At 45.0% G+C, this 24,371-nt stretch overlaps 1 protein-coding gene across 5 annotated transcripts in view; it reads left to right on the top strand.

Moving 5' to 3' along the window:
• The window catches only part of fgd (faciogenital dysplasia), a 110,431-nt gene extending 102,030 nt beyond the window's left edge, over window positions 1-8,401 (top strand). For 4 of the 5 annotated variants that reach the window (XM_039770975.1, XM_039770977.1, XM_039770979.1 and 1 more), the window contains 4 exons: window positions 3,749-3,871; window positions 4,258-4,407; window positions 4,885-5,028; window positions 7,181-8,401. In XM_039770975.1, coding sequence (XP_039626909.1) covers window positions 3,749-3,871; window positions 4,258-4,407; window positions 4,885-5,028; window positions 7,181-7,414 — 651 coding nt within the window. In that variant the 3' untranslated portion in view covers window positions 7,415-8,401. The remainder of the gene's footprint in view (window positions 1-3,748; window positions 3,872-4,257; window positions 4,408-4,884; window positions 5,029-7,180) is intronic. The other variant, XM_039770976.1, reaches the window with a different exon arrangement.
• The last annotated feature ends 15,970 nt before the right edge of the window (window positions 8,402-24,371 follow it).

The following is a 24,371-nucleotide window of genomic DNA, read 5'->3' as shown; positions in this document are numbered from 1 at the left end:
AGTGGCACAGGGTTGGTAAAGCATTAATACCATATAAACAATTTACTGTAGAGAAGCAGGATATTTCATAGCTAAATGTATTAAACTGTCACTTGTAACTACTACAACAGTATAATCTTAACGTTTAAATTATCCAAAATGTTTTCACCCTATTGAATATATTTTTGACAGACACATTTTTGGCAGGGGTTGGCACATTGGTCATACGGATGATGGCCATTTTAGCATTTATCAAAACTGGTTTGATGTTTCTGGGTTCCCATCTTGAACTAGCATCCCTGCAATTTCTTAATTTCCACTGGTGTCCTCAAGGATGTGATTTACTGCTAACCCAAAAGAATTCTGCTGGATCAACAAGATCTGGATTGGGCCATCAGGTTTATTTGTCTGTTGTAAGGCTGAATTTCCCATAAGGTGCTTTCACACTGGTACTTGTGTGTTTTTCATTCTAATTGCTAACCCAAGTTGGCATCTTTTTTTTCACAGTACATTTTATGAAAGCATGTGATTGTCTTCACTAAATGGTAACAACACACATGGTCAGATTCCAAAATAGGACAAATATATTAACAACTTGCTTCTTAAAATAAATAAACATTGGGTTTTAAAGTGAGCACTTTGCCACTTGTATTCAGCATTTTTGATAGATCTTCACCAGCACAGGTTGTGAGTAATTGTTATTTATTTAATTAGAAATGGAGGGGATGGGAGCGGACGTCCATTGCTGCTATTGACACTCAGAATAACACAAAGGAGATCAGAGGCTGAACAAAAATGGTGTCTCTATTCAGTAATCAGGGGTGGGATGAACACAGTGGGAACACAAAGTACGGAAGACAAGCAAAACTCTTCTTTCATGGTGGGCCTAACTCTAAAGGACTTAAATTGCTCTGCACCCAGTGGGGCACCTCACTCACTTGCCCCCCTGAAAAGTTGACCCCCATGCTTTCTTCCTTGACTCCTGTCTCTTTCTGTCTCAATGCTAATCTATTTCTCCTATAATCTGAGCCTCCCGGCCAATATTTCTCTCAACTAGGCGGCGGCTCTAAGGTCATTCATAGTGTTACATTGAGCCATGCCCCGGAAATGATTTTGGTCCTGATACAGGTTGTAAATGTGTGGACGCTTGGTGGCACTATTGCTCCCCTTTTCCCCAACAGACAACACACTGGACACAAGTTAAGAGCGCTAAGAAGTAATTTAATTTCTTCTTTTTCCTGATATAGTGCCTCCAAGCACCCCAGCCACATTAAACACAAATAAATTCACAATACTTAAACACAATACACTCCTCCACCTCCCAGCAAGCTCCATCACACTCCCTCCCAACTCCGGCTTGCTTGCTGGGTCTCCACCAAGTCCTTTATATAGTCCGTGACCCGGAAGTACATCTGTGCTTCCGTCCCTGTGACTTTGGAGTACTTCCGGGCTATCTACACAGTAGGGACTCCCTGCATTGTCTCCTGGCAGCACCCACAGTACCCAGCAGGGCTGTGTTGCCGAACTCCAAGTCCCGTAGTGTCCTGTGGGCATCTGGGGCACCACTGCAGTCCAGGGAAGCTGCCATCTATCGTCCTGAGGGAGGCAGTGTCCCTGATAAGCTGCCCTCCCCTATCCTTCCATAACTGGGGCATCCCAGCCAGGATAAATTATTCTTGGTTTGGGGCCGTGTGCTTTCTCCTACTTTTTCCTACTTACCCTCTGAGGCTTCATTATCTCTCTCACTGTGACGATTGTTTCATTTTTATTTTTTGCTAATGTTATTGGGTGGTATTCTTGGCTTTTCTTTGTCCTGCTGAGGTTTTTGAATACTAATACTCAATTTCTGATGTTCAATTTTTTATAGAAATTGTATTTTTAAATTTTTTAAATATAATATATTCACATCTTTCAAGAAGCTATTTTGCCTTTTTTGGGGGAACCACTATTTTGTTGGTATCACCACAACCTTGCCAGGTACGCATTTACATGTTGCATGGTGTTAGGACCATGACAGCATAAAGGTCACGCCATGCACTTTGTGCTTAGCAGGCAATCATATATAAAACCTACGAATTTTGCAAGTGCATTTGTTTATTTTGATTTGATTTTCTGGTTCTGACTTAAGAACTTTGACTTGCTTTGTGAAAGATGGGATTGTGAAACGGTTTTGAACTTGGCTAGAAAAACTAACAACATCTCATCGTCTGGTCCCTGTCTATTCATTCTGCCTTTTCTCTTCTGTGGCACAACACTCATTCTCTCAACTCAACAGAGGCTGTAGCATTCCTCTCACATGCTGCATCACCTAGCCATCTACTATCCAGGGCTAATAACAGCATGGTTCTGTTACAAATCCATCTCTCTCTCGTTCTCTCTCATGCTAGTGGCTCTTCATTTTGCCCCTCCAAAGACATTCAACACACGTACATGCAGGACATCTTACCTCTTAGCATACTTTGGTTTCTCACACCCATATGTGCTAGACCTCTCATGACACCAGTGTGTGTGTGGGGGGGTCTTTCTCTCTCTCTCTCTCCATCCTGAAGGTCTTGTGTAACAATTTTGGTTACCCTGTTGCCAGTTTTATGGTGGCTGTATCCTCTTGCCACCTGCACGCTTTGCATGATTAACTGTAATCAGTCAGCTTTCTGGATGCATTTGCTTTGCATGACAAGTTGCATCCTCCATACTGACACATCATCATTTCTGGAAACATTGAGTGCTGGTGCAAGAGAGATGGTAAGTGTTTCACAATGCCTTGTGGCCTTTGGTGCAGGGATGCACTTGGTTGCTCATCTGTGCCCAGCTTCCCTTTTTGTAGCATGGTACATATACAGTGCGACCTAATGTTTCGTGTGTCTTTTGATTGCGTCTTCGTGATGCACGTGTAAGGAGAATATTATGTCAAAATAAAACCTAAAGCTTTTCCAAAGTTTGCTTTACATAAGTTCCTGCATGCACCGCTAACTGCATTTTCCAATTGTCAGCCCAGTTCTGATTAAAGCTGGTGTCACACTACATGACTTGTAGTCAGAGGGGATGTCAAACATGATTACTGCAATTGCTAAAGATGGCAAATTTACACAAGTAGAAGGTGCAGGAAATGAGAAATCACCGGACTCAATGACAACTTTCCCGCAGTTTCACATTTCCCAAGTATTGTGAGCTCCCCTGTTTTTATGACAGCCAACAATGTGCTGCTGCCTGACCATGCCAGTGCTGTAGTACTAATGCTTTCCTGGTTTAGGGACTTCAGCCACAACTTTGGCCCTTTTATTTTCTTTTGTTTTCTGTCATGGTGTGTAAAACATGAGACATCAGACAGACAAGCCTCTGTTCTGTTTATGAATTCCAACACACATGCTCCCCCTGCTTCCTTGTGGATGCATTGTACTTCTGGGTAAACACTTATTGGTTTTCAGCACTCACACACAAGGAGTCTACCCCTCCCCTGTCGGGACGAATCTTACTCCTTGTCTTTCTGAGTCTCTGGGAATGTCAAGCTGTGCTGCTGGCATTCACTAGAAGCACTTGGGAATTTCCTTCAACTCGCTAAAATTACGTAATTGACATCTGCAACTGAAAATCACTGGAAAAACTGTGTAGTGTGACAGGGCCTTAAGGGTCAAGAAGAATTATGTGCAATAAACACTTATCCTTACTAGGAGAACTAGAAGAAGAAACTGAGAAATTATGGCAACAAAGGTCAGGAACAATGTCAACAGAGAGCATATCTTCCTGTGTTTCTGTTTCGTCATAATTGTAGGTGGACTCCTGGAGGAAACACTCGAGAATAAAAAAGGAGAAAGAGAAACAAACATGTAAAAGTTGCAATGAGAGCTTCAACTCCATCACAAAGCGGAGGCACCACTGCAAAGCCTGCAATGCGGTAAGGCATCAAGTCATCTCTCCTTTCCTTATTTTCAAATGCATGTTATCCCTGCTTGCGTTTCCCTTTCCTTGTGTTGTGTCGCATGTGTCACATTCTGTCTGGGAGAGAAGGAGGAGGTAATCCTAGAAAACCCAATAAACATTCCAGATAGTCTGTTTAGCCTATGTGTCTAGTGGTAATTTCGATAGGGTGCACTGCATTTGATAATCTCTGAAACTTTCCAGACCACCTTTCTGTGAAATACGCTATATAAATGTAAACTATCTGAGAACGTGGCTCACAGAACTTTCATCATGGAATCAGTTTGTCATGCTGGGGTGCCTGCCAGGTCCCGATCACCAAGCTAACCTACTCTCAGTATGGCCTTGTTCTTGTCCCTTCAGGCGATCTGTGCCAAGTGCTCAGAATTCATGCCTTTTCCGGATGCCAGCCGGCAAAGCCGAGTATGTAAAGACTGTTTTGCATCACCAGTGGGGGTACCTCCTAGCCCAGGACCTGACGTAACAGTGGAGCAGCAGAAAAAGTTACTTGAGGTGAGACAATCCATGCTATGTTTGGGAATTGCACTGAAATTTATATTTTTTTTAATTTTTAGGGGCACCCTTAATCCAACAAGTCTTTATACATAATTGTCATTTCCAGGAAGTGATTACTTAAAACATAAAGAGCTTGACAAACAAAAGAAGAACATTCAGTCCATCTCACTCATTTGGTTAGCTAAGTTATCCCAGTATTTCATGTAGAAACGTTTTAAAGTTGTCACAGTTTCTCACTCAGCTACATGACTGGGTCATTTGTTTCAGATTCTCATAGCTCTGCATGGAGAGGTGCTTTCTGGGCTTTGTCCTGAATGTACCCTTTGAAAGTAGAAACTCCACATGGTGACTAAGTCAAGGCCAGATCTGAAGAGCTTGTACCTAAATCTGACATCTTAAGAAGGTGCAGCATGACCGTGTGTGCTATCTAGAACAATACACAGCCACTAGCCCCAGTGATCTCTTTGTTTCCAGAAACAGGTCTCCTTGGCGGCTGAGAACTGCCTTGTCTGTGGTCATCTTCAGTTTATGGAGGGGAAGGGAAAGAACTGGAGCAGAGTTTGGGTCACCATCACCAAAAATGAGCCTCTTGTGATGTATCTACAATGGAGCAACCAGGTGAGGAAATCAAGAAAGGTCACACTCCAGTATTCTGACAGCCTCTCTAAGGTTAATGGCACACATTCAACCTCTTGGTTTTCCTGGCTGGGTGGGCAGGTTGCCCACAGGCGCGTGGTGATTTATTTTTTCTTCTGTTAAAGAAGCTGGTTAAAGATGGCGAGTGAGTGATGTTTGAGTAGATGAAAAGCTGAAAGAATCATGGATTGATGGTTAGAAGGCTGAGTAGATGGATGGGTAATGAATGGCTATGTAGCAAAATCACACCTTTTTAATCACATGCACTCAACAAATGAGCTCTAAGATATCTCTCTATTATAATAAAAAAAATCTTAGGTCGATACGTGATCTTCTCAGAAAGACACTTTGACGTCCCGTGAGCCTAGACTTTACAACCAAGACCCGTGAGACGGTGACTTTTGCAAATCACGCCCGACTTACAAACAGTTTAAAACAAGATCATAGACATCTAACCTCTCAGTTGTTGGAATGCTTTTGGCAGACACACTTCATATGCTCACAAGTCTTAAAAAGTTTATACGTTCTAGATGGCACGTCACTGACTACAGTAAGCAAAGAAGAAAGAGCACCGCGTTAAAAAGAGACACAAAAGTGTTGGAGAGAAAAGAAGGCAAAAAAAGTGCACAAAAGGACAATAATAATCTGTGTGCAAATTCAGAAAACAAAGAAAGTATTAATAACCCGGACCAAGTGGAATTGAAAACCTCGTAGGTCCAATAGGGGACAGAAATAAAAGACTTCATAAAGACATTCAAAAACGTTGGCACAATACACATGCAGAGCAGGTTAGAGATTATTAAAATAGGAAAATTCAAAAAATATCAAAAAAAAGATAATAAAGATCACATTATAACAAGCAAACGGAAATTCTTACATAACTGACCATACGCTAGGAGTATCTGTGGTCTCGGAACAATTGAAGCTACAACAAGTTTCATTTCGAAGAAACCACAATTCGTTCAGGTGCATATTTATGATCACGGATAAGCAATGCAACATAGAATCAAAAGAGTATGTAAAAACTCCCATGAAAGTAACAATCTCTTTAAATTGTGTATCTGTTTAGCCAAACCCGGGGGTGGGCAGAGCCCCCTAGTTATTTAACAAGGAAGTTGAACATGAATGCATTTAACATGGATGATGAAGACAGAGTGGAAGAGACAAACACAAGCAAAGCAGGAGAACCCACACAGATCCATTTCCCAGAGTTAGAGGTTATACTCTGGTTTCCCGCTAAAGGATGTTGACTGTTAAAATGTAACAAGACCTCCGGAAAAAAAGTCACGTAGTAATTGGATTAAGCAGACTTGAAAATGTCGTGTTACCCCTTCGCTGGTCCCTGCTGTCCTGTACACAGTCTAGTTACTCCAGTCTGTGTACCACAGAAGAATGTGTCGATTACTGAAAATAGATGAATTTATAACTACTTTAACCTCTAAACCTAAAGGTGTAAACAGCTTAGTGAATTAGTAGTGGACAAACAGATGAATTTTAGATGGACGAGTGAATCAGTAACTTGTTAGCTGGATCAACAGATGGAGAAACAGACAAAAAGGTGGCTATGCTGGCGGGTGATGAATGGATGAATTTGACTAACGGTAGGGTGGAAGTGTAATTAAATGAATCAGGAAAATAAGGGGACTTACAAGTACAGTAGATAAATGGCTGAACGGTAAAGCACTGCTCTCCCACCCAGACACCCAGTGTTACGGTGATAGGCTCTTACTGCTTACAACCCTGTGCTGGATTTAGAAAATGGAGTAAATGTTGGATGAGATGATTTGATTAAAATAAATGGATTGTGGGTAATGGATATGATAAATTAGTACTGTAGATTGAAAGTTGGATGATTCAATGAAGTGTGTGGGTTGATTGAATGGAGAGATGGTAGACACAGAGATGATGGAATGAATACATACTGTAGGTGAAAGGATGAAATGGTAGACCCAGGGTGAGATGGGAACAGGTTGCCGGGATGGCGGGAATTTTTACGGAACAGTTGACAGATTCTGGACTCTCTGATTATCGGTGGGTGGCATTTCAGCCGAGTTATTGATTCCATTCTAGACTGATAGACTGCTCCCTCTGGCCAGACCCTAGATGTTTTTCAGGCCCCTGTCTTGTGTTTCAGGAGAGCCGTGGTCCACGTCCCGTTCCACTCCCAGGCCTCAAGATTGGCGTGTCAACAGAAAAACACGAGGTGAAGAATGTTTTCAGACTGAGCCACCCCCATCAGACTCTGCTCTTCAGTGCGGACGATGAGGCTGCCCAGATGAGATGGATGGAGATACTTTCTAAATTGACCAAAGGGGAGATAGAAGAGGAGGCCCCTGTTGACGGAGCAGAGGCCATGATCAACCTATAACAGGGAGCAGGGTGCGCCGTGTAGCAAGGACCCAGCCTACCCACAGTTGCCTTGTTCATTTGTGATACTCCTCAGTGTTTGAACTTCTTCAAGACTCTTTTTAGCACTTTTCCAATATCACAAGAAGGTATAAAAATGACGGAGGAGCTGGCGACTGGATCCATGGAGCATTACTAACGCTGTGCTTATCTCTCTCTTTAATGTCCTTTCACCGGTAGCTTTCCTGCGTGTGAAGGGGTAGCACAATACTTGGAACGTCTCCCTATCACACACTCTCTCTTCTCCTTTTCTCTTTGTCTTTGTGTTCTGTTTTCCCAGGTTTTCCCATTTCAGTTGCTAGTATTGTTTTGGTTTGGCATAAGCCATGTTTTTCCAGAGCTTTGTACCCTGGGGAAATGCCAGAGGAGTACAAAACCAAATGGAGAAACAATGACATGGATGTGAAGTGCCTCTCTCATTTTGTCAGTCTGTCTGTCATGGTTTGGTGAGTAATGATAGTGTTCTGTCACTCACCCCAGTCCTTCTTCATAATGATCTCCAAAGCCACCAGGGCAGCACCTGTAACAGTCACATAGTCCCATAAGGGTGACAGAAAGAAGGCAAGGCGAGACAAGGGTGCAGCAGGCATCGGGTTCAGGCCTTGCTCTGGCAGTGTCGCCTTTGGACTTGTCAGTTCCGATGGGATTATTGTCCAGTTCACAGCACTAGTATAGTCGGCAAGTCACTAGTCACGCCTGGTGGTCCTGCTGCACTGGTTCGAATCTCTCCTTGTTGGTGTCTCACTTGATTCTTTGAATAAATGCTGACCAATTGTGGCCACTTGGGATTTTTAAAATTTGTTTATAGTTTTAATTTCTTTTAACTTTTTTTATATTTATACACTGTGCTTTGAGATGGTTGTCAATCTGTGGAGTCTTTTAACATTTCTTACCAAGACCTCAAGGTTAAGCAGTGAAACATTAATAAAAAACAAAAATTCCAAGTTGCTAGCGTGTGTGCGTTTGCATTTCTGATCATATAGAAGAGAACATGGCTGCCTGGCCCAGCCTGATCACATTGGTGCCCTTGGCAGGAGCTGAGGTTGTGTGCCTTATGACCCGTGACTGATAAGACAAAGTAAAAGTATGCAGGAGAGTAAGCCAGACATTACTTAAAAACACGCAAGGGTGCACAGCAAATGTCACTCAGATTGTGGAAGACATTTAGGCTTCTCTTCCCAGTCGTGTGAATAAAGGCAGAACTTGGGGGCGCATCCCACCTGGGCTTGGCGCTCTGCAGCTGGGTAGCCTTTTCTTCTTGTGAGCGCCCGTTGCCTTTTCTCCCGGATTGTTGGGCTCGTCGTTCTTCTTCATCGTTCTTTTTTTTTTTTTTAGGCTGCTCATTTCCTCTAATTGCGGCTTCTTGTACTTTTTGTTCTTCCTCCCTTTTGATGCGGTTTATCTAGGATATGATGGTGCACCTGGAGCTGCTGACACGTCTGGCAGATTTCCCTGGCGGCTTGAAAGCTTTTCTCAAAGCAGCCCAAACACAAGTAATTAGCTGCTATAATTAGAACCGAGGCACATGAACAGCCACACACCATCACTGCTGGAGCGACGCGTCTGCCTGCCGTAGAAGAACGCTGCTAAATGAGGCGGGGCTCACCAGTTACACAGCAGACCAAGAGGGCAAAGCCACAGTCTGACCCTCCGCCGTCTTCATTTCAGTTACTCTGCTGTCATGGCTCCATGGTCACTTAGCACTGCACAGATGACACAATCACTGCCCAGTCTCGTCAAGACGCACTCCCATTCTTGTGTAGCTGAGCATTCAGATGCAGTATGAAGGTCCTCTCTGGTGTGGCGCCACAAGGAGGAGAATGAGAAATCCAACCTTGTAACATCTGTCCACAATTGGCAACAAGATGGCAAGCAAACGGATTAGGATTTGAAACTTAAAGACAGTCACTTAACCATTACTGTATGGCAGACGGAAGGTACAGCACTGACTAATGACCAGTAACAATCGAAGTGACATGGTCACAGCAGAGGTGGCACGGCCATTTATTACTATGTCCAGAGAAATGGAGAGAGTAGCCACTAAGACATAGGGCTGCTTAGGAACTGTAAAGCACATGGCTGCCGGTACTACGACTTGAGCCACGTGACCTTCCTGCACTCTTAACTGCAGAAATACGGAAACACTTACTTGTGTAAAGCATTGAAAAGTGGCAGGCACTTTAGAAAGACGCCATATCAAGTACAGTTTGATCCAGTGCCACTCTGCGGTTCCCGTCATCCCAGTTTGTACATTCTTGTCATGTTTATGTTCATTGACACTTTAGGTCCACTTTACCTGTGCCCTGTGATGGACTGGCAGCTCATCCATGTCCACATCTGCCCTGAAAAACGACACCCGAAGATTGAATCAGATTGTGGGTGCGAGCGTGCGCTGCACTAGGCAGGTGGACGGTGCTGGCTTGGTGTCACTTACCGTGAGCACGTCACTTAGCCTGTCTGTGCTGCTGCAGTACAAATAATGGGAATGAACAATGCATCTGCAGATGTATTCTGGCCAAGGAACTGGACCTTGAACCACAGAGGTGCAACTTTAGTTCCTGCCTTCCCCTCACTGCGTGACCCTGAGTGAATCACTGAACTGTGTGCCGATTGTTAGTAAGGGCAGTGCATCTCGCTACACGTCGCCATACACATGAGTCTAAGATCTCGATGGCGGGTGGCGTCAGGACATTGTCCTTTTGTGTCATTTTTAGGTCTTTAAAGGAACTTCAACAGTGACATACAATGAATTCAGAAAGTATTCAGACCCCCTGCACACTTTATTGTGATGGACATTTAACTTCAAATGGATGAAGTTGCCATTTTTCCCCATCGGTCTACATTCAGTTGCCCATAATGACAAAGTGAACACGTTTTCAGAAAGGTTTACAAATTTATTAAAGATCAAAAACTGGCATATCTCCTTCATATAACTATTCTGACCCTTAATTCAGTACGTTGTAGAAGCCCCTTGGGGAGCAGGTCCAGTTTTGAGGCATCGTGGGGAAGTCTCTATCAGCTTTGCTCTGCTGGGTTTGTTGTTTTGTTTTTCCCCCCACTCTTCTTGGCTAAACCTCTGAACGCTCTGTTAGATGGGAAGCATCTGTAAACTGCCATTTTGAGGTTTCTCCATGGATGTTCTGTGGGGTTGTCGTCTGGGCTTTGGCTGGGCCACTTGAGGACACTCAGAGACTCGTCCCAATGCCACTGCACCATTGTCTTGGCTCTGTGCTTCAGGTCATTGTCTTGGCTCCGTGTTTCAGGTCATTGTCTTGGCTCTGTACTTCAGGTCATTGTCTTGGCTCTGTGCTTCAGGTCATTGTCTTGGCTATGTACTTCAGGTCATTGTCTTGGCTCCGTACTTCAGGTCATTGTCTTGGCTCCATGTTTCAGGTCATTGTCTCGGCTATGTACTTCAGGTCATTGTCTTGGCTCTGTACTTCAGGTCATTGTCTTGCTGTCTCCCCAGTCTGAGCTTGTGTGCACTATGAGTGGGATTTCTTCAAGGACCACATTCTAATGGGCTGCATTTATCCTCCCTTCAGTTCTGACCAGTCCCCCTGTCCCTGCTGCTGATGACCACCCCCATAGCCTGATGTTGTCACCAACGTGCTGCACTATAGGGGTGGCATTAGGCAGATGATGAGCTGTGCTTGGTCTTTATACTTATATATTTCCTGGAGTTCTGCCCAAAAAGTTCACTTTTTTGTTTTCATCGGACCAGAGAAGCTTTACCCTCATGCCCTCGAGGTCCATTAAATGATACTTGGCACACTCCTAGTGAGAGTTGGCCACTCTACCATAAATGCCCAATGGATGGAGAGCTGCTAAAATGGCCATCCTTCTGTCAAAGTCTCTCATCTCAGCAGTGGACTTCTGAAAAACCCTGCTAGAGGGAACAGTGGGTGCAGAAAGTGAAGGGGTCTGGGTGCTTTCTGAATCCACTACATGCAGACACCCCCCATTTGTTTTGGACATTTGGGTGATGTGGGGTGTGCTCCAAGAGTACGGGGTACAAGGCTCATTGTTACGAGCCATCCAGTCTCTGTACAGGAGGAGCAGGAGCTTGGTCCGCATTGCCGGTAATAATGGACTCGTTTCCTGTTGAGGTTGGACTCCGCCAGGGCTGCCCTTTGTCACCGATTCTGTTCATAAGTTATATGGACAGAATTTCTAGACGCAGCCAAGGAGCGGAGGGGGTCTTGTTCGGTGTTCTCGTCTCTGCTATTTGAGGAGCTTCATCGGACAGTGACCTCCAGCTCTCACTGGAGTGGTTCACAGCCGAGTGCGAAGCACCTCGAAATCCGAGGCCGTGGTTCTCAGCCGGAAAAGAGTGGGATGCTCTCTCCAGGTTGGGAACACATTACTGCCTCAAGTGGAGGAGTTCAAGTATCTCGGGGTCTTGTTCACGAGTGAGGGAAGAATGGAGCGGGAGGTTGACAGACAGATCGGTGCGGCATCCGCAGTAATGCGGGCTCTGCAACGGTCCATCGTGGTGAAGAGAGAGCTGAGCCAAAAGGCGAGGCTGTCGATTTAGCAGTCGATCTACGTTCCTACCCTCACCTATGGCCTCGAGCTTTGGGTAGTGACCGAAAGAGCAAGATCGCGGATACAAGCGGCCGAAATGAGTTTTCTCCGCAGGGTGGCTGGACTTTCCCTTAGAGATAGGGTGAGGAGTTCATTTATCTGGGAGAGATTCGAAGTAGAGTCGCTGCTCCTCCGCGTTGAGAGGAGTTAGTTGAGGTGGTTCGGGCATCTGGTCAGGATGCCCACTGGACGCCTCCCTGGGAGTGTGTTCCGGGCATGTCCCACTTGTAGAAGGCCACGGGGCAGACCCAGGACACGCTAGAGGGATTATATCTCCCGGCTGGCCCTGGAACGCCTTGGGGTCCTCCAGGAGGAGGGAGGTCTGGGCTTCCCTGCTTAGGCTGCTGCCGCCACAACCTGACCTCGGATAAGCGGTGGATAATTGATGGATGGATGAGTGGATGGGTGATGGCAGTGGGCCTGGCCGTTTGTGCCCCGACTTTAAAGCCAAACTGCTGCAGCATATCCTGTCCTTTGCAGGCAGCCTTGGATTAAAGGTGTCAGCTAACGGCATAAGCGCACGTTTCGGTGCCTTTGGGTTCTGCTGTTGCGTTCATGTGAGGTTTGCTTTCCCTCATTTGTTGTTACATACAGCAGACCTTTGAGTTGGTGATCTCACCGTCATCATCGTCATCCAAACCCATCAGAGGACTCGCAGCCTTCCTTCTCCAGCAGTGAGCTTCACTCTTTCCAAAGGTGTTAAGCACACAGCTCTGCTTTTTATTTATTTATTTTTCAAAAGGCCTTCAAAGGGCTCCCTGCTCCACTCCCTACTAAAGACATGCCTGATTTTTTTAGCCTGTTTCACTGACGTCAATGGACTCTTTGATGTGAGGGCACGCTCCCCGGCGGGTTGCCACACTCAATAATTGATGGGGCCGTGCGGTGCGATGCGGTGCGAGTCCAACTCTCACAGACCTGAGCTGAAATCTTCACGGTTTTTTTTTCTTTTGTTTGGCGAGACTCAAAGCTTGGAGGTTTAAATTTCCATTCTAATGCAGACTCCTGTGACGATGCGGGTTCGGCTCCACGCTCCCATCAGGCTCCTGGGGAGCTCTCGAACCCGACACCGTCAGTAATGTCACCGGTGAGCTTCACACAACACACCCAAAATCACAAAGCCATTAAATAAAGTGCAGTGCATCACAAAGTCATTCAATAAATAATCCATTAAATGAAAGTGAGCTGTGGAGGTTGAAATCCAATAAATAAATCCAGTTAAAAACAATGGCTGAAAGCAATCCTTTTAAAAACCAAGCCCAGTGCCTTCTTTGTGCTGCTTCTCCCATCCAGGCCATGCGCCAGCGGAGTCGTCCTCCCTGCAGCTCACCTTCTTTTACTTTCCCTGGTCTGGTGGCCTCCCGCTCCCTGGCATCGTTCAGCCCCACTGCCAGCTCACCCCACCGCTGCCCCCATACATCAGTCGCTCTCACACACGGCTCCCTCGCTTCCAGCTGCCTTCTTCTTCTTCCTTCTTCCCCTATTATACTGTATATAAAGGGGACGTGGCGATTAGCAGCTCCCGGCTTCACTCATGGACTCCTCACCTGTGCACTTGAGAGGACCACCTGCACTGTGAAGCGCTCTGGCCGCACTCCCACGCCTCCTCTTTAAGCCGCGAGGGCAGCGATTATTTATTTAAAAACTGGCCTTTTTGATCTGAGCTGTGGACCCGCTATACCACACACCACCCCCCTTAAGCCCCAGTTGCATGGCCACTGCCAACCCTGGCCACACTACCACCGCACTAAAAACCATCCCACACTAAAACCAACCCAAGCCCCGCCTGTAAAAACAGGAAATTAAAAGAATAAGAACGTTAAAATGACAATAAAAGCAATCAATCAATAAATGTCCATTAAAAAGCTCAGTCCTTTAAAAATGTCCTCCTCCGGCTTGGGTCCGTGGATTCTTTTTCCAAAGTCTGGCACTTATCCGGCTTGCTGCTCAGTCTCCTGCTCTTCGGTCTCCACTGCCAGCTCATCCCACCGCTGCCACCAAATGTGACGATGCGGGATCGGGACTCCAGCTTTCAAGTCAAGTCAAGTTGGGGAGCATGCACTGGTACAGTACACTACACAATGAAACAACCCCAGGCAGACACGCGGTCCAGTCCCACCCTCCAGAAATGACCCTCTATCTGCCGCAGCCAGGTGTTACCTGGGCGACCCCTTGGCCAAAGCCACTTTACTACAACTCCCATCAAGACATTTTTAAAAAAATCAGGCATCTAGAAGGTGCGCTCGTTGCTCATGCCCACCCGGGCATTCTGTGAGGAGAGGCCAGCAGGAGCCCACCATTGATCTAACCAAGGACCAAATCGTTAAAGGTCCACAGTCCACACCAACTGTAAGTGGGGAAGACGCCAAAGAGACTGGTTTTAAACGGGCACGGACTCGGAAATGGCCAGGGCTTCATACTGCAGCTTGTGACGTCTTCACGGTTTGGTTGTGTCTTGTAATTGGTAGACAACGCGTCCTGCTCGGATATTTCAGCTTAGCACTGAGAGGCCATTAAGTGGAGCCTCGTTCGCTGACCACCTCCAGCCACGCACGGTGATGCCAGGAGTGGAGTGGGCACAGTTCTAAACACTTTTGTGTCCTTTTTGCGTTTTTATTTTTTTCTTCTTCAGATGAACTACCACCGTGACACACACAGGGCCGTTTTATGGACACGGGGAATTTGGGGGGCTGGTGGTGACGATGGGCCTTGCCGTTTTGGAGGTGGGTGGCAAATGGTATGATTATTAGCGGAGAACATTTAAGGGGCACAGTTTGGCTTCTTCATTAATAATTTAATGATACCTGACCACAGTGACGTCTATTCTTAGGGGGGCCTCCCACCCCAAGGTGACTCAGCAGCACAAACCTTTGCTCTACAAACAACAAAGGTGGAATGAGTGTAGTCCTCTTTACAGAGTCCTTTTGTGTTGATCAGTAACAAAAAGCCAAATAACATCCGCTGTGATGCGGTGTTGAACAACAAGAACATGTGAAAGCTGAAGACTTTTTATTAGGAGTTGCGTTCCTATGGTGGTGTTCGTTAGATTTTTGTTTGATCCTTGGCCTGGCACTGCCTTGGTGGAGTGGGCATGTTCTCCCAAAGCCTCTGTGCCTTTCTCCTCCCAATTAAATCAGGATGATTGGCGACTCTAAATGGTCCTCTCATGAATGTGTAAGTGTGGCATCTCAAACAGGGTTGGTGCCTGCCTTGTGCCGAAAACTGCCAGGATAGGCGCTGGCTCCCAGCATCCCTGAAATGAGATGGAGGGAATTCTCTTTTTTTGCCCAAAAGGTTTACCTCATAATTGATGAAAGTGTGTGACGTGCTTCCTAAAAATGATATCAAGAAAGAATTAGGCCTACGTGGCTCTGGAGTTCAGGGTTCCAAGTTTGGCTTGCCCAGGTAGCATTTTCCCTCCTCATCATAAAAACATGCACTCCGAATGAGCTTCACACAAATGTGTGTGCCCGGTGGTGGACTGGCAATCTTGTCCATTGTGTTGCCTCCAGTGCTTCTGTGATGGGCACCATCGCCCTGTGACCCGAGACCAAATAAGCAGGTTAGAAAACAATTCACTTACTGTAGGGTACAACGTCACTCACTTTCATTATTCTTATAATGGTTATTGTTGGGTCTGAATTTGAATTAAATGTCTCTCCATCATAAAAAAATCTTGAGACGAGACTTTTGCCAAGAGATTTTTTAAAGTCCGGCCCTCCTCTCAACCATTTACAGTTAACGGTCCGCTCACCCCTCACTCGTGTGAATGCTTTTGTCAGACACACTTCCTGCGCTCTCAGCTCTTATAAATTTTCACGTTTTCCTCACTTTTAAGTTTCCAATAAAAGATGACGTATTATGTCCAAATCTTATTGCAGAACTTCATCCCAAAGGGTTATCAACAGAAGAAATGAGTACACGGGCAATCCAGCAACGAGAAAGGATGACGTCAAACAAATTGACGCGAAAATTGTCAATCAGTTACACAGCAAAATGGTTGAATGCGTATCAATAGACTGTGCTGAAACAGTTGGTGGTGATGGTGCGGAAGATGAAAACATCAACTTACAATATCATGAAGAATATCTACAACCGTTAACACCGTCGGGTCTTCCACCGGCCGAATTACTGTTGAACGCAGGATGTATCGTAATGTTATCGAGTAATTGATGACTGAGTGATGGGCTGTGCAATGGGACAAGATTAGTTGTATTCAAAAATAGTCGAACAATTCTAACATGTAAAATTTTAACAGTCGACAAGATAGGTAAAGTAATACATCTTCAGGGATAACGTTGGACACCAAAGGAGATCTTGATATTTCATTCGTAATAAAATTGTTAACAGTTTCCCATTAGAATAGCTTTTGCTATGACAATTAACAAATCACAAGGACAAACATTCAAAAAAAGTCGTTTTATTTATTAGAGAGAAAGAAACGAAATTCACTCACAGGCAGTTATACGTTGCGTTGTCACATTGAAAGTCCAAACACGGAATCAAAATTCAGTGTGATATTGATGAAAAGTTAATGTCAAATATCGTTATTGCTGAAGTTTAAAAAAGTATTTGTGCATTAAATTCCAAAGCCAAACAGAATGAAAAAGTATAGCAGAACAAATTCCTCGAATGCAACATGAAATATCATTTTTCTTCAAATTACTACATTTTACTATTTATTAATATGGTTACTCGCTGTAATGTAAAATAGTTCTATTATGCACATGTAAACAATTCCCATGAAAATAACAATCGGTTTATATTGTACTTCTGCTTCCCCATACGCGAGTGGCGGAGCCGAGAAGTGGCTAACGTGTAGTGCCCACCCAGGGGTTGGCGAGCGAAGTGAGCAGGGGGCACAGACCTCTAGTATATAAAACCCCATTAATCCTGAGCAGGGGTGCAAGGTAGGAACAACCCCGTGGCAGGGTGCCAGTTTATCACAGGGGGTGAAAAAGGCAACACAGGTTCCCACAGGAAAATGTTGGGGTGCCAACCCAGTTGTCCCCATTTAATTCAGTCACAAAACAAAAGAAAAAGGCAGCAATGTGCGCCACTGTATGCGACAGAACAAAATAACTGAGGCAAGAAAGCGGTTTTGCTTTAGCAGTCGACTTTGTTAGGTTTTGGGGGGCTCCACTCTATGGTGCAGTTGGCTCAAAACTGACCACCTCCATCCAGCAGCGGCGGGGGATGGGAAGGGGTGGAGTCAGTTGCACTCACTGGGCGTCTTCTCTGTGCTGCAGAGAAGGATTAAAAAAAAAAAGAAGAAGGAGAATGTTAGCGTGAGCGCCCCCTCTCGACCTGGGGTGGTACAGCGTGGATCAGAGGAGCTCGGACAACAACACATACAGCAGGTAAGTAACACCAGTTCACCTGACCTGCAGGTCTTTGGACTGGGGGGAAACCCACATAGACACAGGGAGAACAAGCAAACCCTGGCAGCAGTCCCACCCCTGTGCCACCCTGTATTTAAAAAAACAGGAGTCTCCAACTCCAGTCCTGGAGGGCTACTATGGCTGCAAGTTTATATTCTTACGCTTTTCCTAATTAGTGACCAGTTTTTGATGCTAATTAACTGTCTTTATTTTAATTGAGTTTTCTTGACACTTGGACCACTGAATTGATTCTTTTTTTTTTTTTTCCCCTTAAACGGCACCTTAACATAAATTTGATTTGAAATGAGCCAACAGATGGCCGACTAAATTGGGACCTCAAACTCCAACCAACTTCACTTCATTCAGTTTCTTAACTTGAAGCCAATTCTCGTTGCTAATTAAAACCGTTATTTAATTCCATGGTGCTAACCCAGCCACAGGGGATGCACAAACCAGTCTGTTTCTTCATGCCAGTCCCAAGCCTAGATAAATGGGAAGGGTTACGTCAGGAAGGGCACCCGGTGTAAAATTTTGCCAAATCAATATGCGGACAACGATACAGATTTCCAAACCGGTTTGGTCAAGCTCCGGGTTAACAACGGCGAGCACCAGTACTGTTAGACAACAGGGTGCTGGCGGAAATTGGGCTACTGTTGGCCAAAGGAGAAGAAGAGGGGGGAAGACGTGTCCAGAGGCACGAGGAGAGAAGGAAAGTAATGAGAGTGGAACTGTGGGTAGGGACTTTGAATGTTGGCAGTATGACTGGTAAGGGGAGAGAGTTAGCAGATATGATGGAGAGAAGGAAGGTTGATATCTTGTGCCTGCAAGAGACTAAATGGAAGGGGAGTAAGGCCAAGAGGATCAGAAGTGGATTCAAATTGTTCAATCATGGTGTGGATGGAAGAAGAAATGGGGTATGAGTTATTCTGAAGGAACAGTATGTCAAGAGTGCTTTGGAGGTGAAAAAAGAGAGTGTCAGGCAGAGTAATGATTATGAAGCTGGAAATTGGAGGTGTGATGATGAATATTCTTAGTGCACATGCCCCGCAAGTTGGGTGTGTAATGGGTGAGAAAGAAGATTTTTGGAGTGAGTTGGATGAAGTGAGGAACAGTGTGCCCAAGGGACAGAAAGTGGTGATTGGAGCAGATTTCAATGGACATGTTGGTGACGGGAGCAGAGGAGATGATGAGGTGATGGGTAGGTATGGTGTCAACAAGATGAATGAAGAAGGTCAAATGATAGTGGATTTTGCCAAAAGGATGGACACGGCTGTGGTGAATACGTATTTTAAGAAGAGGGAGGAACATAGGGTTACGTACAAGAGTGGAGGAAGATGCTCACAGGTAGATTACATCCTATGCAGAAGAGTTAATCTGAATGAGATTGGAGACTGCAAAGTGGTGGCAGGGGAAAGTGTAGTTAGACAGCAAAGGATGGTGGTCTGTAGGATGACGTTGGAGATCATGAAGGGGAAGAGAGTGAGGGCAGAGCCAATGATCAAATGGTGGAAGTTGAAAATTGAAGACTGCAAGGTTGAGTTTATGGAGGAGGTGAGACAGTGAAGAGTTACTAGACAGCTGTGAAACTACAGCAGATGTAGTAAGGGTGACAGCAAGAAGGGTGCTTGGCGCGACATGAAAAGAGGAAGGAGGAAAAGGAAACCTAGTGGTGGAATGAGGAAATACAGGAGAGTATACATAGGAAGAGGATGGCAAAAAAGTGGGATATTCAGAGAGATGCAGAAAGTAGACAAGAGTAGGAGAGAAGGCACAAGGTGAAGAGAGAGGTGGCAAAGGCTAAAGAAAAGGCATAGGAGGAGTTGTATGAGAAGTTCGACACCAAGGAGGGAGAAAAGGACCTGTACCGATTGGCTAGACAGAGGGACTGAGCTGGGAAAGATGTGCAGCAGGTTAGGGTGATAAAGGATAAAGATGGAAACATACTCACAAGTGAGGAGAGTGTGTTGAGCAGATGGAAAGAGTACTTTGAGAGGCTGATGAATGAAGAGAACGAGAGAGAGAAGAGGTTGAATGATATGGAGATAGTGAATCAGGAAGTGCAACGAATTAGCAAGGAGGAAGGACAGCTATGAAGAGGATAAAAAATGGAAAGGCCGTTGGTCCAGATGACATACCTATGGAAACATGGAGGTGTTTAGGAGAGATAGCAATGGAGTTTTTAACCAGATTGTTTAATGGAATCTTGGAAAGTGAGAGGATGCCTGAGGAGTGGAGAAGAAGTGTACTGGTGCCGATATTTAAGAATAAGGGGGATGTGCAGGACTGCAGTAACTACAGGGGGATAAAATTGATGAGCCACAGTATGAAGTTATGGGAAAGAGTAGTGGAAGCTAGGTTAAGAAGTGTGGTGATGATTAGTGAGCAGCAGTATGGTTTCATGCCAAGAAAGAGCATCACAGATGCAATGCTTGCACTGAGGGTGTTGATGGAGAAGTATAGAGAAGGCCAGAAAGAGTTGCATTGCGTCTTTGTGGACCTGGAGATAGCATATGACAAGGTGTCTCTAGAGGAGCTCTGGTATTGTATGAGGAAGTCGAGAGTGGCAGAGAAGTATGTAAGAGTTGTACAGGATATGTACGAGGGAAGTGTGACCGTGGTGAGGTCTGCAGTAGGAGCGACGGATGCATTCAAGGTGGAGGTGGGATTACATCAGGAATCGGCTTTGAGGCCTTTCTTATTTGCAATGGTGATGGACAGGTTAACAGATGAGATTAGACAGGAGTCCCGTGGACTATGGTGTTTGCTGATGACATTGTGATCTGTAGCGATAGTAGGGAGCAGGTTGAGGAGACCCTGGAGAGGTGGAGATATGCTCTAGAGAGGAGAGGAATGAAGGTCAGTAGGAACAAGACAGAATACATGTGTGTGAATGAGAGGGAGGTCAGTGGAATGGTGAGGATGCAGGGAGAAGAGTTGGCGAAGGTGGAGGAGTTTAAATACTTGGGATCAACAGTACAGAGTAATGGGGATTGCAGAAGAGAGTGCAGGCAGGGTGGGATGGGTGGAGAAGAGTGTCAGGGGTGATTTGTGACAGACGGGTATCACCAAGAGTTAATGGAAAGGTCTACAGGACAGTAGTGAGACCAGCTATGTTATATGGGTTAGAGACAGTGGCACTGACCAGCAAGCAGGAGACAGAGATTAAAGTGGCAGAGTTAAAGATCCTGAGATTTGCATTGGGTGTGACGAAGGTGGACAGGATTAGAAATGAGTACATTAGATGGTCAGCTCAAGTTGGACGGTTGGGAGACAAAGTCAGAGAGGCGAGATTTCATTGGTTTGGATATGTGCAGAGGAGAGATGCTGGGTATATTGGGAGAAGGATGCTAAGGATAGAGCTGCCAGGTAAGAGGAAAAGAGGAAGGCCTAAGAGAAGGTTTATGGATGTGGTGAGAAAGGACATGCAGGTGATGGGTGTAACTGAGCAAGATGCTGAGGACAGAAAGATATGGAAGAAGATGATCCGCTGTGGCAACCCCTAACGGGAGCAACTGAAAGAAGAAGATTTAATTCCATGGCGCTCATTCTGCCGTGGCAGACATTTCCAAAACTGTCAATTTCCTTTTTTAAGAGCTCTGTTTTGTGGACCTGAGTAGACCAACATTACTGAGGCCTTCACCTTTCTTTATTTTCAGTTATTGTGTGAAGGACACAGGTTGTTGTTTGTGTGTTGGTTCATTTTGTGTCTTTATTTATTTTTTCCGTAGTTAGCAGCCAAAAAATATTATTAAGGGGCCGGAGTCTTAAGTTGTTCATCAATTAAAATTAAGGCAAAGAGTTAAATTAGCAGCAAAATCTGGTCACTAATTAAGAAAAGGGATAAAATTAAAACCTGCAGCCACAGTAGCTGTGCAGGACTGGAGTTAGAGACCCCTGCTTTAAATGTATGCCACGAGGAAGGCCCCCTTTAGGACTGGTTAGCAGATTGGGATGGTGATGGGCACTGCTGCCTGACAGTTTGTGGGACAGGGTACAAAGCCCAGCTCAGTCAGTATCCTGGTGGATATTTTATCTAATTTTCCTCCTCCATCCCAAAAGTAATGTGCACGCTAAGTTATTTGTCATTTAGAAACTGGAAAGTGTGGGAGACTGATTTGCAGTGGACTGGTGGCCCATTAAGAGAAGGTTATGGCCTTATCCTTAAAGCTGCTGGGTTAAGGGTGCTCCGTAAATATGGAGGGGTCCTGGTGCTTCACCCTACCACTTCTGTAAACGTCCTGCTGCTGCTGTAGGAGATTTAGGACATAAATCATTCTTAACAGCGCAAGCACTCCATAGTGAGCCGAATATACGGCATGCTGAAATGCTCACTTACACTGTATAGGGAAACATACCAATCCATGCAGGAATATTGTTAACGAAATAAACAAATAAATACATATTCAAATAAATAAATGCATTTTGAAACATCATAATAAATAAAGTGGTGCATAAGCAAAAAGAATTAAATGTCTCCTGAAATATGTTTTTTTGCGGCTTATTTATTTATATAAAGTGTATATTTAATTATGTCTTCATTTATTTATTTCGGTGATACTGCATGCAACATGAAACACACCTTGAAATGAAAACTGTCATATGCACTCACCGGCCACTTTATTATTAGGTACACCGTTCCAGTCCCAGGTCGGTCTCCCTTTTGCTTTCAGAACGGCCATAAATATTTGTGGCGTAGTTTCAACAAGGTGCCAAAAACATTGCTCAGGGATCGTGCTCCAGATTGACATGACAGCATCACACAGTTATGCCGATTTGTTGGCTGCACATCCACGATGTGAATCTCCCGTTCCACCACATCCCAAAGGTGCTCTACTGGATCGAGATCTGGCGACTGTGAAGGCCATTTGAGTGCAGTGAACTCGTTGTCATGTTCAACAACCCACTTTGAGAGGACCTGAGCTTTGTGACATGGCACGTTATCCTGCTGGAAGGAGCCATCAGAAGAGGAGGAGTACACTGCAGTTAGAAAGGGATGGACATGGTCAGCAACAATACTCAGGTAGGCGGTGGCATTTAAATGATACTTAATTGGTACTAAGGGGCCCAAAGTGTGCTAAGAAAATACCCCCCACACCATTACTGCACCACCAGCAGCAGCTTGAACCATTTACACAAGGTAGGATGAACCCATGCTTTCATGGCGTTAACAGCAAGTTCTAACCGTACCATCTGAACGTCACAGCAGAAATTGAGACTCAAGGAACCAAGCAATGTTTTTCAGTCCTCTGTTGTCCAATTTGGTGAGCCTGTGCAAACGGTAGCCCGAGTTGTCTGTTCTTAGCCAACAGCAGTTGGACCTGGTGTGGTCTCCAGCTGCTGTAGCCCATCTGCTCTTCTGCATACTTCGGTTGTAATGAGTGGTTTTTTGAGTTACTGCTGCCATTCTATCAACTTGAACCAGCCTGACCATTCTTCTCTAACCTCTGACAGCCCTGACAACTGCTGCTCACTGGATATTTTCCCTTTTCCAGGCCATTCTCTGTAAACCCCGGCGATGGTTGTGCGTAAAATTCCCAGTCATGCGTCTTCCTCATTCTGATGTTCGGTTTGAGCTTCAGCAGGTCGTCTAAGTGCCTAAATGCTGCCATTTGATTGGCTGATTAGATATTTGCATTAATTGGCAGTTGAACAGGTGCGCCTACTAAAGTGGCCCTGAGAGGGCGTGATCTTGGGAATACTGTGTTTTAATTGGACCGGCAGCATGGCCGTAAATCTTCGGCTATCAAGTAACACTTTCACGGCAGACACTTCAAATACAGGCGCCTACATATTAAAGAAAAGTAGCTGCTTCATTGGTAAAGAACGTGCAAAAAGTTGTGACTGCGCATATCTACGCTGCAAGAAAGAGCTGAGCAGAATTTCTGCACAAAGCGTCCCCTCTCATTCAAGAAGCCCCGAATGAATCTCGAGAAGTCTGCAACAGAAAACTTTATGTGCGCTCCTCCGATTAACCAATCAAAAAACAGCACTCGCTAGAGCCCACCCCCTCAGCTTTGACCGCTGAAAATGACAGCTTCCATTTTAAAGCGCATGTCGTGCTGGGTTGCAGTGTCCAACAATAAATAAATATGCAACAAAAGACACATTTAATTTCATTTTGCTATACTTTAGCGACCCATCCATCCATTATCCAGCCCGCTATATCCTATCTACTGGGTCACGGAGGTCCGCTGGAGCCAATCCCAGTGAACACAGGGCGCAAGGCAGGAAACAAACCCCGGGCAGGGCGCCAGCCCACCGCAGTACTTTAGTGTCACGTTTCACAATTGAAATGATGCTTTTACAGTATGCTGGATATGACTCGTAATATTTAATGTGTATGTTTTTGTTTTAGAATTGTTTAGCTAAAGGCTCTTAACCTGCGCGCCCTATTCTGAATCAAAACGTTCTGTAACTGAAAGAACAGGAAGTTACAAATGAGTTTATCAGACCATTAATAATTCATAAGCGAATTTTCTACGCGGTTGAATCCGGGACTTGATTCTGGGGTGTACGCAAAATTGATATAGACACGTGTTTCACGTTTAGCTAAAAGTAGTTTAACTGTCAATCAAACCATGGAAACTCCTTGGTTGTCCTTTTTTTACTGTCAATCAAACCATGGAAACTCCTTGGTTGTCCTTTTTTGACAGAAAGCCACTCTAAATTCAAAGAATTTTAAAAAGCATGTTTAGAGTCATCCTAACTGACAGACACAGAAGACAAATGTTTTACCGTCTGCCATCCCATCGCGGACGCTCACAACGCACAAACGCTAAACCTGCCACCTGATACGAGGCCTGCCGTGAGGCCCTGACTGGAATCGCTCAGGTGTCAGTTCGTTGAAGTTGTCTTGATGTTTACTGGCATTTGGCAATCGATTTTGAGTGTTAACATAAAGCTGTGTTGGTTCAGGTGAAGTTCTTTCCGAAGTAACGATTCGAGTTCGGC

Source organism: Polypterus senegalus, chromosome 12 (genome assembly GCF_016835505.1).
Source record: "Polypterus senegalus isolate Bchr_013 chromosome 12, ASM1683550v1, whole genome shotgun sequence".
NCBI classification, from domain to species: domain Eukaryota; kingdom Metazoa; phylum Chordata; class Cladistia; order Polypteriformes; family Polypteridae; genus Polypterus; species Polypterus senegalus.
The sequence above is the reverse complement of the archived record's forward strand: the minus strand, read 5'-3'. Positions and strand labels throughout refer to the sequence as shown.